Below are 14,974 nucleotides of genomic sequence, written 5' to 3' on the forward strand. Positions count from 1 at the left end.
TTCTAGTAAGAAAATTTAAATGGTTATATAAGTAATTACGATGCAAAGTAAAATATAGTAAATGTGGTTAAGAATCTACAGTATAAAAATTTATATTTTTAAAATATAGCAAAACTAGACTAAGAAAAAATATTGTAGGGGCGCCTGGGTGGCTTGCTCGGTTGAGCGTCCGACTTTGGCTCAGGTCATGATCTCACGGTCCGTAAGTTCGAGCCCCGCGTCGGGCTCTGTGCTGACAGCTCAGAGCCTGGAGCCTGTTTCGGATTCTGTGTCTCCCTCTCTCTCTGCCCCTCCCCTGTTCATGCTCTGTCTCTGTGTCAAAAATAAATAAACGTTAAAAAAAAAAAAAAGAAAAAATATTGTGTAACTTTAATTATCCACATGCAGAGGCAGGATTGGCCACAGTTGAAATATATATTTGGCATCATTTATCTTTCATGCTGTATTACTTTCCTATTACCACAAACTTAAAGGCTTAAAGCAATACACATTTAGCATCTTACAGTTCCGGAGTCAGGAGTTAATAGTTTAGCCCTTATGGGGCTAAAAGCAAGGTGTCAACAGGACTATCTCTATGTGGGTTCTAGGAGAAAATCCATTTTTTGCCTTCTTCCAACCTCTACAGAATGTATGCATTCCTTGGCTCAAGGCCCCATTCCAGCAATGGCACCACTTACAATCTCTGCTTCTGAAATCTGACTTTGTTGACCTTCCTCCTTCCCTTAAGAGGACCCTTTTGACCTCCATCTCAAGAATCTTAATCTCGGAAAAGTCCCTTCTGCCAGGTAAGGTAAGGATATTCACAGGTTCTGGGCATAAGGACCCAGACATCTATGTGGGAGGCAAGATTCTGTCTACCCCATGTGCCTTCTTATCCCTTCCTGTAATCACACCATACTTTTCCTTGATACTATCTCCTGTTTTTCAAAGATTCCAGGACTGTGGTGCTGCTCTATCCAAAGCACAAAATGATCCTGTGTTCTCACCTTTCCAAGCTTCTTCCTTGTCCTTAACAAAACTTAATGGCCCTTACTCTAGAAGTACAACCTACTATTTTTTAATTTTATTTTATTTTGATAAGAACAGTGAACATGAGATCTACCCTGGTACCAAACTTTATTTATTTATTTTTTGACGTTTATTTATTTTTGAGAGACAGAGAGAGACAGAGCTTTAGCAGGGGAGGGGCGGAAAGAGAGGGAGACACAGAATCTGAAGCAGGCTCCAGGCTCTGAGCGGTCAGCACAGAGCAAGACACGGGGCTCGAACCCACGGACTGTGAGATCATGACCTGAGCCAAAGTCAGACGCTTAACCGATTGAGCCACCCAGGTGCCCCGCCCCTCATACCAAACCTTAAAATGTACAATACATTGTTGTTGACTATAGGTACAATGTTGCACAGCAAATCTCTAGAGCTTATTCAACTTGCTTAATTAACTGAAACATTAGGTTTGCTGTTTAGTAATTGCCCATTTCCCTTTTCCTCCATCCCCTGGCACTGCCATTCCACTCTCCGATTCTATGAATTTGACTATTTTAGGTATCTCACACCAGTGGAATCATTCAGTATTTGGCTTTTTGTGGCAGGCTTATTTCATTCAGCATGTCTTCCAGGTTACTATAGTCTACTGTTATACTCATTTTGCAAATGAAGAATCTGAAGCACAGGGAGATTGAGTAATTTATTCAAGATAACATTAACATTCAAACACAGGCAGTCTAGTTCTGCATACAAGCAGATAGCTCACCACAGACTAACTGGGCAATATACAAAAAGACTGTAATACATGTTTTTCATATTACTGTTTTCATCTATTAGACTGTTAACTCTGCAAAGGAAAGAACCTTTTATAGGCTGAATGAGTACCTCATTCATCTATTCAACATTTACTAAATACCCCAACTGATTCAAGTTTTCAATAAATGTTTACTGAAATATATAAAACTAAATGAAACACAAAGTAGTCCTCTGCCCCAATCCTTTTAGTTTACAGTAGATGGTGAGGTTATTTAGGCAAGCAAATTTTGCTAATGTATTAGCAATATTAACTAAAGTAAGTTAACTTACAGAATTAAATTATCTTAAGCCAACTGAAACACAGATTTCTCATAAAGATCCTTGAGAAATTATCAAATTAACCTTAGTGATACTGAACTATTTTAGGCAAGCTTCAAGTCAGCCTTGAAAAGCCCTCTCCATGTCAAGAAGACAGAAGTAACATAAAAAAATAAAAAGTGAAAACAAAAATCTACACATCTAAAAACAATATGTTGAATATAGGCAAAAAAGAATCAAGCCGAAATGTTGCACCTATGGTTTTAAGATACGTTATCTGAAGAGATAATGAGGTATTTGAATTAACAGAAAATCAAGAATCACAGATCCTTAGAGCCTCAAAAGATCTTAAGAGATTTTAAAGAAACTGAGGCCTCATTCTTGATACCTATTCCTAAAAGCAGATCTTTTAATAGGAGAAAAAAAGGGGCTCTATTGTCAGGAACGGTCACTATCAAGTTAAAAATACTAATACTTTCTTTAATGCTACTGATTTTAATATGAATATTCTCTTTATTTGTTTTACCAGTTACTTTTATTGAGGTGTCCAAACTACAAAAGTGTAGCTCATATAATAAATAATCAAAGAATCAGATACTATAGGCTAATGATGATTATGTAACCAGAATCAGGACACTATGATTTAAGTTTCTTAATATTCAAACTGTAGGAAAAAAGCCATGGTTGTGAGGATAGTTTTGATTTACCAAAAACAAAAGTCTAAACATTAAAATATTAGAGTTTAAATTAGTAAATCCTCCTACCTTTAAGAGTGAACATAGATTATATTTGTCCCCCATTATCTAATTATAAAACAATCTATTCTTCCTTTCAAAGTGTTATAAAGATAGAATATTCATCTTTTAAATTAAAGTCAATAAAAAATATTGTTCAAGATTTTAATATATTATAAAGCTGAAGTAGAGATAATTGCTTTAAAATACACAATTTGCAAATTTCACATGAGAAAAAAGGGTCAAAAACTAAAATTGAGAAACCTTGAATATTCTTTTATATGTAAAAGAACCAATGAATATTCTAAATAATTTGTAGTACTTTTTATATGCAACTAAATTTTAAAAGAATAATTTACCCTGGAAAACTTTGGTTCATCACCTTTAATGTTCTGGAGATACTTTCCCAAGAAAAGCACTACATAAAACCAAACAGAAAGTCATTATTAAGATATAGGAAATAAAACATGTTTTTCAACTCACACTTAAAGTGTGACATAGAAACTGAGAAAGGGGCACCTCGGTGGCTCAGTCAATTGGGTGTCCCACTTCGGCTCAGGTCATGATCTCACAGCTTGTGAGCTCAAGCCCCACCTCAGGCTTGGTGCTGTCATCCGCGCAAAGCCCGCTTTACATCCTCTGTCACTCTCCCTCTCTGTCCCTCCCCTGCTTGCGCACGCTCTCTCTCTCTCAAAAATAAAGAAAACATTAAAAAAACAAGAAATAGAGACAAAAAGGATGCTATCATTAAATGTAAGGGGCGCCCAGGTGGCTCAGTTGGTTAAGCATCTGACTTTGGCTCAGGTCATGATCTCACGGTTTGTGAGTTTGAGCCCCATGTCTGGGTCTGGGCTGAGAGCTCCGAGGCCACTTTGGATTCTCAGTCTCCCTTTCCCATTTATATGCACACTCCCTCTTTCTGTGTGTCTCAAAAATAAACATTAAAAAAAATACAAGTAGAAATGGACAAAATGACTGACATTTAAAACTTAAGCTCCTCTAGTTACCTTCTACAGTCATATTTTTTAAAAATCTATTTCCTTGATAATTTTTGTTGTCACTTATTTAGAATTTTAATATTGCAAGTAGATAAATGTTCTACCCATCATATTATCTTGAGTTTGCAGGATTAAGGTTTATAATTTTATGTTCACAATAAAAAAAATCACTCTTACTCGAGGCTAAATTTTGTTTCAATAATATCCTTAGAAGTACTTATCACAATGTTACAGTTTTCTAAAGAGATCTACATGTAGGAATAGATAATTAGGGATAACAGAATTATTGTCATGAAAATATACATAATAATATAAACAAAGTATAAATATAAAATGTATTCAAGCTTCTTATGTTTCAATATGCTTGCTATGTCTAAATATGATGTAATTATACTTAGAATTCCACAAATAATTTCAATGATTTTACACAAAAAAATTAAGCTTTTCTTAAAAAGAATCTCTTGTTTTAATCAAATATACAATCATAATAAAAATCCTCTAAATATATTATAAAGGTGAAAGTGACTAATATTTCTTTCTCCAAATGGCTTCACTTTCTAAAGCCATACCATAGAAATAACTGACATTTTACCACAGAACAATATGAAACCTAGATTATGCATTTTACTGGTTATCACCTATCCAGTTTTACAATATGTTTACATGTTGTCTGACTTAACAACATGAAGTGCTTTCAAACTAATGACTGTTAAATCAAGTTTAATCCTGAATATGAAATTATTAGATGCATTTTTAGAACAAACCTTTGAAGATACACAATAAACATACTTTTTTGATCTAGCCACTTCTCCATGCTATAGTCATTTGCCTGCTTTTAGCACCCTCTGCAGGTGAACCAATATTATATATGACTTCTATGTCATTAAAAGCAGTAAAACAGAACCTTTGTGGAAAGGGTATAATGAAGGTGATTAAACTGTGAAGAAATAAAATAAAACACACTTTCTTAGTTCTTGTTTAAGGAGAAACAAACACTGTTTCCAAGTTAATTATCTAATTTACTAAAACAACGACAAAGAAGTGTGTGTGGGTCTTTGTATTTCAAAGATAAAATGCTACTTTCATCATGACCACGCTATTGACATACAGGAAACACTGAAATGAGATGTTAAAAAATGTTACAATGTGAAGAACATGCCAAGAATATTCAAAGGATAAATTTCTTGAAGTAAAATGACATTGTTAACTTACCATCTCTGTTGGACAAGAGACATACCAGGCCATTGAGGCATGTGTCTGTGACTTCTGAGATGTTGGTTGCACATCTGCCTATAGTTTGAATAGTGGCTGCTGCAAATTCTTTATCCTGGCTTTTCACATAGGTCTAAAAAATACCATTTCAATTAGTTTATACTTTAGGGTACTAACAAGTGAACAAAAAGATCCCTATTGTATTAAGCTTTGTCAGAAATGAAAATTTTATAATACATAACACAATATTCTCATTTATATGCGCAAGAGGTCCAAATGATGACTTAGCTTAATTAAATTTTGTTTTTTACTTAAACAATGTGCCTTAGAAGAGGCGCATTTTCAAGCCAGGTTCATTCACCTGTGGCCACAGAGGCTTGTGATTCCAAAACAGATAGTGGGGAGCAGTCACCCAAAGACAGCAATTAGTTTAAGTGCAAGGTTGAAAGAGATGATGAGAACTCTCTCTTTGGAGGTTTCAGTTCATTTAACCAGCAGCATCTGTGAATCTATGAAAAAAAGGGTTGCTTTTTCAGAGACACTAAATCTAAAGTTGGGAGAAGAGGAGGAAAAGGACAAATACACCACTGACAAACATTTTACTTTCAAAATGGTATCTGAATGTAATAAAACTACAATAGCTACAGTGAGCAGTTCAGTAAAGACTTTATATATACTCATTTTGTAACAAAATGCCACAGTTTTGAAATAGATTTTCTTTAAAAGAATGTTTTGAAAATATAGTGTAGGGGCATCTGGGTGGCTCAGTTAAGCAACCGACTCTTGATTTCAGCTCAGGTCACGATTTCATGGTTTATGGGATCAAGCTGGCCATCAGGCTCTGCACTGAGTGCGGAGACTGCTTCGGATTCTGTGTCTCCATCTCTCTCGGCTCCTCCCCTGCTCTCTCTCTCTCTCTCTCCCCCAATAAATTAATAAAACTAAAAAAAATTTTAAAATAAAAACAAAAATGTCAACTATATATTTATATAAACTTAAAAATAACTGATTTAATAATAGAAAGTTAAAAGATCTTTACAAAACTTACTATAACCCTAACGAATTTCACTTTGATTATAAATTTCTTAATTTAAAATTCAGCTTTGTTTACAGAAATGAGTATACTTTAAATATGCATATTTATATATTATATGTAACAAAATTTAAAATCCCATGTTCGCCTGAATTTTTTTTTTTTTTTTAAATAAGCTTTACACTCAACGTGGGCTTAAACTTACAACCCTGGGATCAAGAGTTGCATGTTCTACTGACGGAGCAAGTCAAGTGCCCCTCAATGGAATTTTTTTTTTCTTTTAAGTAGGCTTCAAGCCCAGTGCAGAGCCCAATGCGGGACTTGCACTCACGGCCGTGAGATCAAGACCTGAGCTGAGATCGAGACTCGGATACTTAACTGACTGAACCATCCAGGAGTCCCTCAAGTGAATTTTTTAAAAAAAGATTGCCAACCTCAAATGAGAAGAACATAATGTACAATTAACACTGTGGTTCTCTAACATGCCAAAGAGGATGTACATTTAAATGGTGCCGAAGAGAAAAATCTAAGAATATCTAAAACCATACAAATTTTGTGAAAATAGTACAAATAACAGGATAAATACTGAAGAAATAAATAAAACAAATTCTCTTAGTTCCATGTAGGAGAGGTCAATTGTATTTAAAACTGTTTCCCACTTGATGACATAATTTCCTAAATTAGAATACGTCATTAGAAAAATTCTCTATTTTACTCAAAAAATTACTATTGTAAGTAAACTGAACATATCTATAAACATAACCCATAAAACACACAAATGAGGTACCAATATTAACAGTGATAAAAAGTGGATACATAAAGAATGTATTAGAAAGTCTGACTAACTAAAGGACCTTATGCCCTGATATTAAATGAAATTAAATGAAATCTGTAGATCACCAATATTCTGAAATAGGTCCAATGTATCACTTGTGTACAATTAAACAATGCTATAAAATTACCTGAGACGCACTGCCTACATCCCCAGTAAACCTGACATAAGCAGTAGGTTAGCAGCAAAAGGCTACCCAAAAAGATTACCCACAATAAGAAAAGGGCAAACACAAACATTGAGACAAAAAATTAAAAACTTAAAAAAAAAAAAAAAAAGCAAACCTCTAAAGATGAGGTAAAAATCAAACCCAAACAATGTTCTATAGCTATAGATTACTGAATAAGAACTTGAGATACTATATTTCCTGGCATATTATAAACATAAGATGACTGAATAGCCATAACATCCTAATTTTATAAGTCATCCTCCTAGGAAAACATACAGCATGAAAGTACAGTAATCCAGTTCTGAAATTATAAATCCTAGACATGCTATAATATTCTACTACTTCTGTTGAAAGTATAAGATCACACAGTTAAGAAAATACAATGCCTATTTAGCTAAAAGGAAATTTAAAATGGGTATACAGGAGGATTATAGCAACAAAGTAAATTAAATCCATAAAAGTTGGGAGTTGGCAAAAACTGATTTGTGTGTAGCATGTGGTACATTTTTACTAAGAAAACTGCTGATGAAATATAAAAACCCATAATACTAAGATTAGGTTTTCTATTGCTGTCATCTACCAACTAAATGTCCAGCCCTGACCATTCCAACATGAAGGCTATATTCATGAGGTAAGTTTTGAATAACACTCTTTTAAGGGTGTAGAGCTGAGGGGCACCTCATCCAAAAGCATTAATGGCTTAAATAAATACAACAAAAGAAAACACTGATAAAAACATCATGACAGGAGAAATTTTAGACCAAAAGTACATAAAGCTAAGAGGACACTGTCTAAAGGAGTATAGGTCAGTGAAACAGGACAAGCAGTTAAGAAGTGAAGCTATTTTCACGAATGCAGAGTATAGACTGATACTGATGACAGCACAGAGAGATGGAATCCTTACCAATAACATAATTTCAAAAAAAAAACCAAACAAAGAAACCACAGTTATAAACCAGTCTTTCAAATTCAATGAAAACATGAAGGGGATTACTATTCTATGTCCCCTAAATTTTGAATTTGTAGTTAATGTTTATTCTTGAAAATTTATAAATTTCCTAGTTCTCAAATTTGTCCCAAATCACTATTTTATTTAACACAATTATCTACTTCTAAACTGAGAATGATGTATATTTGACTGTAAACTGAAGAAATATTTTGTAAGTTATTTTATAATTAGCATTATATACAAACCTGAAATTCTCGGAGAAGAGTTGATATGTTGGCTTCATTTGCCAAATTTGTTAAAATTTCAAGCTAGGGTAGAGAAAAGAGTACCATTTTAAAACATAAATAAAAAGGATTAATTTAATAAAGACTAGGCATTTAATACAAAGGTCACTTATGTTTTTAACAAAAGTCACACTGTTACAAATATTCTGAGGCATAATGCCCTTCAGATGAATTTTTGTCTTCCTACATCTCCAAAGAGAAGACAGATAATTATATAATGCTTAAAAATAATTAGGAAAAAAGAGAATCCTACATCTTCCCTGTTTGCCCCAACTTTACAATTTATATTTAATTAAAAAAGATTTTTTTGTTTATTTTTGAGATTGAGACAGTCTGAGTGGGTGAGGGGTAGAGATAGAGAGGGAGACACAGAATATGAAGCAGGCTGCAAGCTATGAGCTGCTAGCACAGAGACTGATGTGCTTGAATTCACAGACTATGAGATCATGACCTAAGCCAAAGTCGGATGCTTAACCAACTGAGCCACCCAGGCACCCCTATATGTACTTAACCTAAACAATTTGAGGCTGGGCTTTTTCCCCTCTTTGTTAATAAAGCTAGAAAACAACTCGTCTTCCATGTAATACCTCTGTTTTTCCAGATACTAATTAATTCTCTTGATTTGTTCTCATTCATTCTACCATCCCAAATACTTGGGACATTTTAATTCTCTCTTCTGGATTTACAGTTATAAGAAATATGCAATTAAAAGTGCTTCTCCAACAGACTCACTAAGAAAGTTCCAGTTTTTACTCATAAAAAATATTCAAAAAATCTGAAGGAAAGCATGAAAAAGGAAAAAAGGAACAGAACAGATAGCATAAACAGAAAATAAACCACAAGATGTATATATGTATGTAGCTATGTAGCTACATGGTCATATCATGCTCCATATACATGGTCATACCAATAAATACATTTAAAATAAATGGTCTAAGCGCACCTGGGTGGCTCAGTCGATTTAGCGTCTGACTCTGGATCTCGGCTCAGGCCATAATGCCATGATTCATGAGTTCAAGTCTCATGTTGGGCTCTGTACTGATGGAGCAGAGCCTGCTTGGGATTCTCTCTCTCTCTCTCTCTCTCTCTCTCTCTCGCTCTCTCTGCCCCTCCCTTGCTCATACAAGCATGCTCTCTCTCTCAAAATAAATAAATCAACTTTAAAAAAAAAAAACAAAAAAAACACGGTGCCTGAGTGGTTCAGTTGGTTAAGCAACCAACTTCAGTAAAGGTCATGATCTGAAGTTTGTAGGTTCAAGCCCCACGCCGGGCTCTGTGCTGACAGCTCAGAGCCTGGAGCCCACTTCTGATTCTGTGTGTGTGTGTGTGTGTGTGTGTGTGTGTGTGTGTGTGTGTCTCCCTCCTGCCCCCCTCTGGCTCATGCTCTGTCTCTCAAAAATAATAAATAAATAAATAAATAAATAGCCTAAACATTCCAATTAAAAGGGTTGGACTGTAGAAGTTCTTTATATTTTTTGAGTCCTAGTCATTTCTCAGATACAGGTACTGGGAATTTTTTTTTCCAGATTATGGCTTGACTTTATTTTATTTTGATGAAAACACTTTAATTTTTTAAAAACAATCTCAAACATATAGAAAAAGTAATAAGAACTATTTTAGTTTGAATCATTTGAGAGTTACCAATCTGATACCACATCATCCCCAAAGACTTCTGTGTATGTTCCTCACAAACAAGGACATTGTCCTACAGAACACAATAGAATCAAGAAAGTAACACTGACACATGCAATCATATTCCCATTTAAGTTTTACAAATTATCTCAATCCTATAACATAAATGGATCCAGTTCAATACCACACATTGAATTCAGATGTATCTTTAGTCTCCTTCAGCCAGAAACTTTTTCAGTCTTTCTTTTGACCTTTATAACCTTGACATTTTCGACGATGACAAACCAATTATTTTCTAAAATATCCTTCCATTTGTCTTTTTAATGTTTATTTATTTGGTGTGGGGGGGGGGGAGAAAGTGGACAGAGAAAGGGGGAGAAAGGGGGACAGAGAATTCTAAGCAGGCTCCATGCTGTCAACACACAAACCAACATGAGGCTTGATCTCATGAACCGTGAGATCATGACCTGAGTTGAAATCAAGAGCAGGACCCTTAACCAACTGAGTCACCCAAGCACTCCTAAAATATCCTTCAATTTGGATGTGTATTAGATTTTTGTATAATTAAACCCAGTTTCCATGTGCATACCCAATCATTCCAACATTTGCTGAAAAGTCCATCCTTCCCGCACTGGTTTGTAATGTGTTCTCTATTACATAGAACGTTTTCATACACATGGATCTGTTTCCACACTTTCTATTCCATCCCACTTATTTTTCTGCCTAAATATCACATTGTTTTAATTATCATAGCTTTATATCCCTAACTACACTCTGTTCTGCAGTTATTATGCTCTGAACACAACACTCTTTCATAATCTCTGTGTTAGCATAAACTGTTCTTCTCTCCTACTCCCAACCCCACAAATTCCCAATCAATCTACCAACCAAAATAAAAAAATTCACAAAAATATTATTCTTTTAAGATCCTCTTAAACATCAACTTTTCTACAAGTATTTTCTAAATCCTAGAGAATTAACCCCATTTTTCTTGTTCTACACAGTACTCAATTCAAATCTATATAATATCATGAAAACACACTAGGGCTGAAATTATCTATTTACATGACTGTCTCCTTCAGTATACTATGAGTTATTCAAGGTGCAGGTAGCATGTATAAAGTCTGTACTATTAGGATGCAGCACAGAAAGTGGATATAATAATACAGTTTAGAAAGCATAAAGAAAATCCCTAAGTGTGTCTGTGTTTTTTAAGAAGCAGGTCTCCATTTTGCAGATACTAGAAGCTACAGCAATATCTTCAAAGTAAACGTGTACTAAGGATACTTGAAAAATAAGCACATGCATACCTTCAGTGTCTTGATCATAGTTGGATCAGTTGACCTAACATAGAAACTCTTCAGATAAGGTTCAAACATACCCTAGATTATAAAAATATATATATATAAATACATTTATGATACTAATGCATTCATTTCTCTCTTGAATTATGTGTTCACAATGTACGTACCTTTCTTTGAATTGACATAGTTGCTATATTCTGTAGGACAATATACTGCACCTCCCTAGAAATTAAAGGAGAATTTTTACTGGATATATTTTCCAATTACGTATCTTTATGTAAACAGTATATTAAAGAAAAAAAAACAGCAATAAGCTTCATATTGCATTCAACTTGAATATAATATTAAAAAGTTTTTAGTAAATTTTAGACACTTTTCAATATCTTCTTTTTAAACACATTTTTCCTATAAATTATTAATAAATTGGATTTGATTCATCATTAGAAAATTAAAAACCAATTTTATAATCCTGTAACTCCTAAGATGTAAAGCCAATACTGTAGCTGCTCTGAACACATGCAAGGAAAGTATTCTTAGGGCTAAGGGAATAAACATAACCACAGTATTAACATAAACTCTTGGTAAGATGCTCACTGTGTCACTCAATTATGAATTATGACTAGAGTGAAAAGATAGAGTAAAAAAAAAACAAAAAACAAAGTCATGTTCTTTTATGTCCAAATAGCTAAGACATGAAGGTAGAAATGAATCTGGTATAAAGCTTCATGTGAAAGATGCATTCCAGATCCTCTGATAACCTTTGAGCTGGCTGTAGAAAATAAAATTATTGGGGCGCCTGGGTGGCGCAGTCGGTTAAGCGTCCGACTTCATCCAGGTCACGATCTCGTGGTCCGTGAGTTCGAGCCCCGCGTCGGGCTCTGGGCTGATGGCTCAGAGCCTGGAGCCTGTTTCCGATTCTGTGTCTCCCTCTCTCTCTGCCCCTCCCCCGTTCATGCTCTGTCTCTCTCTGTCCCAAAAATAAATAAACGTTGAAAAAAAAAATTAAAAAAAAAAAAGAAAGAAAAGAAAAGAAAATTACTGAACTGATAAAAAGGAAAAGAAGAGGAAAGAACAGGAACACAAAGGACCTCACTAAGGAATGGCAAAAGTCAGCCCAGGGCTAAATAGTTATGGTGCTGAAGTCACGTTAAAGACAAAAATAAATATGCGTCTTCCCCCCGCCCAACTCTATTAGTAGAGGTAAGCACTCACTGAAAAAAATTTTTAAATTTAACTAATTATTAACAAAATATTCAGGGTAAGGTAAATAGCTGAAACAATGTTATAATTCTTAATACATAGTAAACAAAACAAATAATAAAAATCTGATATTAAACTTTGCCAAAACATTTTCAATCTCTTTGGGCTTGATGTTAAAAACATTTTATATTTATCTCTAACCTAGAGATAAATTATGTAAAGGCTTTAATCATGATCCCTTAAGTATGAAATCTTATTGATATAATACAGAACCATGTAATAAATGTCTGAAAGACAGATGACATTTATTCAAACATTACCTTTGAAGGAATACAAAAGAAATAACATATAAAATCACGTCCTACCTATTGCTACGAAGTAAACGCACTAGTGACTTAGAAATAATGCCAACTTCAGATTTTGGTGATATGTGCCAATACAGCTGAGCAACTGCCATAACCACCTAAAAGATAAAGTATGAAAACAACAGCTATGAACACGGGAGCATGCTACAGTTTCAGAGTATTTGTACATTTGCTACAGTTTCAGAGTATTTTTCTACAAATTGTTTCTTTAACTCCAGCAAAATCCATGTGAAGTAAGATGGATATGTTGCTACCCTTTGAAGCAGGCTGAAGAGTGTTCTCCCAAGAATTCATGTCTACCCTCAGAATATGACCTTACCTGGAGATAAAATCTTTGCAGATATTATTAAGATAATGATGGAGATGAGATCACACTGGATTAGGGTATGCCCTAAATCCAGTGAGTGTCCTTAATAGAGACATAAAAGGACAGACACAGAGAAGGCAATGTGAACATTGGACGAAGAGATGGGAGGGAAGAATCTGTAAGCCAGGGAATGCAGAACTGTTAGCATCCACTATACACCAGCAAAAAGCAGTTTCTCTCTTAGAGCCTCCAGAAGGAACCAACCCTTCGATATCCTACTAAAAAGTGAGAAAATAAAGTTCCGTTGTTTTAATTCACCTGGTTTGTGGTCATTTGTTATGACAGCCCTAGGAAACTAATACAGAGGAGAGAACAGAAAAGAAAATAGATGTTATGAGAAAACAGATGTTAAATGAACTACCCAAAGTCTGCTTGGCAGTACAAAGCAAAGCTTGATACAACACTCCAAATCCCCTATTCTTCTTAATACTGCTGCTTCTGCTCTGAAATTGGGAATATTTTAAAAGTGGTAAGCATGCCTTTCCACATGAAGCCCAGATACTTTAGGACAAAACTAACAATCTGAAAATTTAAAAAAATCAGTATGTGAAAGTTACAATTAAACGGATTCTATTAAAACAATTCCTCTAAAACAGCATTTGAAATGATCTTCTTTTTCTCTAAAATGCAGAACCTTAAAAATAGTCTTTGCTTCAAAGCCATTATAAGGGTGATAAAATATAAGAGTACAATGTTTCCCCTACATGCCTCTACACTTAGATCTAGACATCAAAAGTCCAAACTGGAAAGTTATCCAGCTTTACTTGTGACAAATGCAGAAATAGTTACATCATCTTGCCTTTAGCTCAGAAAATATAGTACTACTACTTTACTTCTGCTTAGTCTATAAAGTAGTAACAAATACATAGCAGGGATTTTACATATGCTTAAAGAGTATACAATACCTGAGGATGCTTGAGATAAAGAATTTCCTTCTAAAATTAAGAAATATGTTTTAAAAATACAGTTCTCAGAGTCCTAAATGCACTGTTGTTTGGCACTTTGTTGTACTTTTTTTTTATAAGACTGATTTATAGCTTTCAGATATTGGGATTTTGAGGAGTTTAAGGATATTTTATTTCTTCAGTTATGATCCACAAATACACTCTAGTTACAGAACAAACTCTCCAGGATTTAAAATCTTATAAAATAAAATATCAATTAATGACTGTTTTAATCTAAAGTAGGTGATAGTCATTTAAAAAAATATTAAAGCAGGGGCACCTGGGTGGCTCAGTCGATTAAACATCCGACTTTGGCTCAGGTCATGATCTCATGATTCCTGAGTTCTAGCCCTTTATTGGGCTCTGTGCTATCAGCCCAGACCCCACTCCAGATGCTATGTCCACCTCTCTCTGCCTCTCCCCCACTCATGCTTTCTCTCTCTCAAAAATAAATAAATATTTTTAAAATATTAAAGCATACAGCTGGCTAATAAGTATTACTATATAACAGAAAAGCTGAAGCTTTCTTTTCACGTATTTTACAGAAAATAATTAAGTCATTTTCTGTTAAAAATAGTAAGCCAAATGCTACTGGAAAGAAGATAAACTGTACTTTCTATATGTGTCAAGGCTTTTAAGATTCTAGATGCCACTTAGCATGTCATCTCCTCTCATATGTTAATTAGGGCACTCCCTCAAGCCCTCAAGGGCTACATACTCTTATTCTCCCCCAGTATTTACAAATCTAACAGTTTAAAGTTTCTTCTATAACCAGAATTTGAAATTTGTAGTCTAATTTGTAAAAGCTCTGTAAGAGGGAAGCTCCCATATCTCCAAAGTCCAAAATAAGTAAAACATACAAATTGGATAGGCCTTGTACAGTTACATGATGT

General features: G+C 34.4%; 1 protein-coding gene across 4 annotated transcripts in view; it reads right to left on the bottom strand.

The window, feature by feature from the left end:
* The window catches only part of AP3B1 (adaptor related protein complex 3 subunit beta 1), a 261,873-nt gene that overhangs the window by 128,023 nt on the left and 118,876 nt on the right, over window positions 1–14,974 (bottom strand). For all 4 annotated transcript variants that reach the window (XM_053224248.1, XM_015072097.3, XM_053224255.1 and 1 more), the window contains exons 9-13: window positions 12,771–12,868; window positions 11,373–11,427; window positions 11,212–11,283; window positions 8,231–8,293; window positions 5,003–5,135 (exon numbers count right to left, since the gene is read on the bottom strand). In XM_053224248.1, the coding sequence (XP_053080223.1) occupies window positions 5,003–5,135; window positions 8,231–8,293; window positions 11,212–11,283; window positions 11,373–11,427; window positions 12,771–12,868 (421 nt within the window). The remainder of the gene's footprint in view (window positions 1–5,002; window positions 5,136–8,230; window positions 8,294–11,211; window positions 11,284–11,372; window positions 11,428–12,770; window positions 12,869–14,974) is intronic.

This window comes from Acinonyx jubatus, chromosome A1, assembly GCF_027475565.1.
Source record: "Acinonyx jubatus isolate Ajub_Pintada_27869175 chromosome A1, VMU_Ajub_asm_v1.0, whole genome shotgun sequence".
Taxonomy (NCBI): domain Eukaryota; kingdom Metazoa; phylum Chordata; class Mammalia; order Carnivora; family Felidae; genus Acinonyx; species Acinonyx jubatus.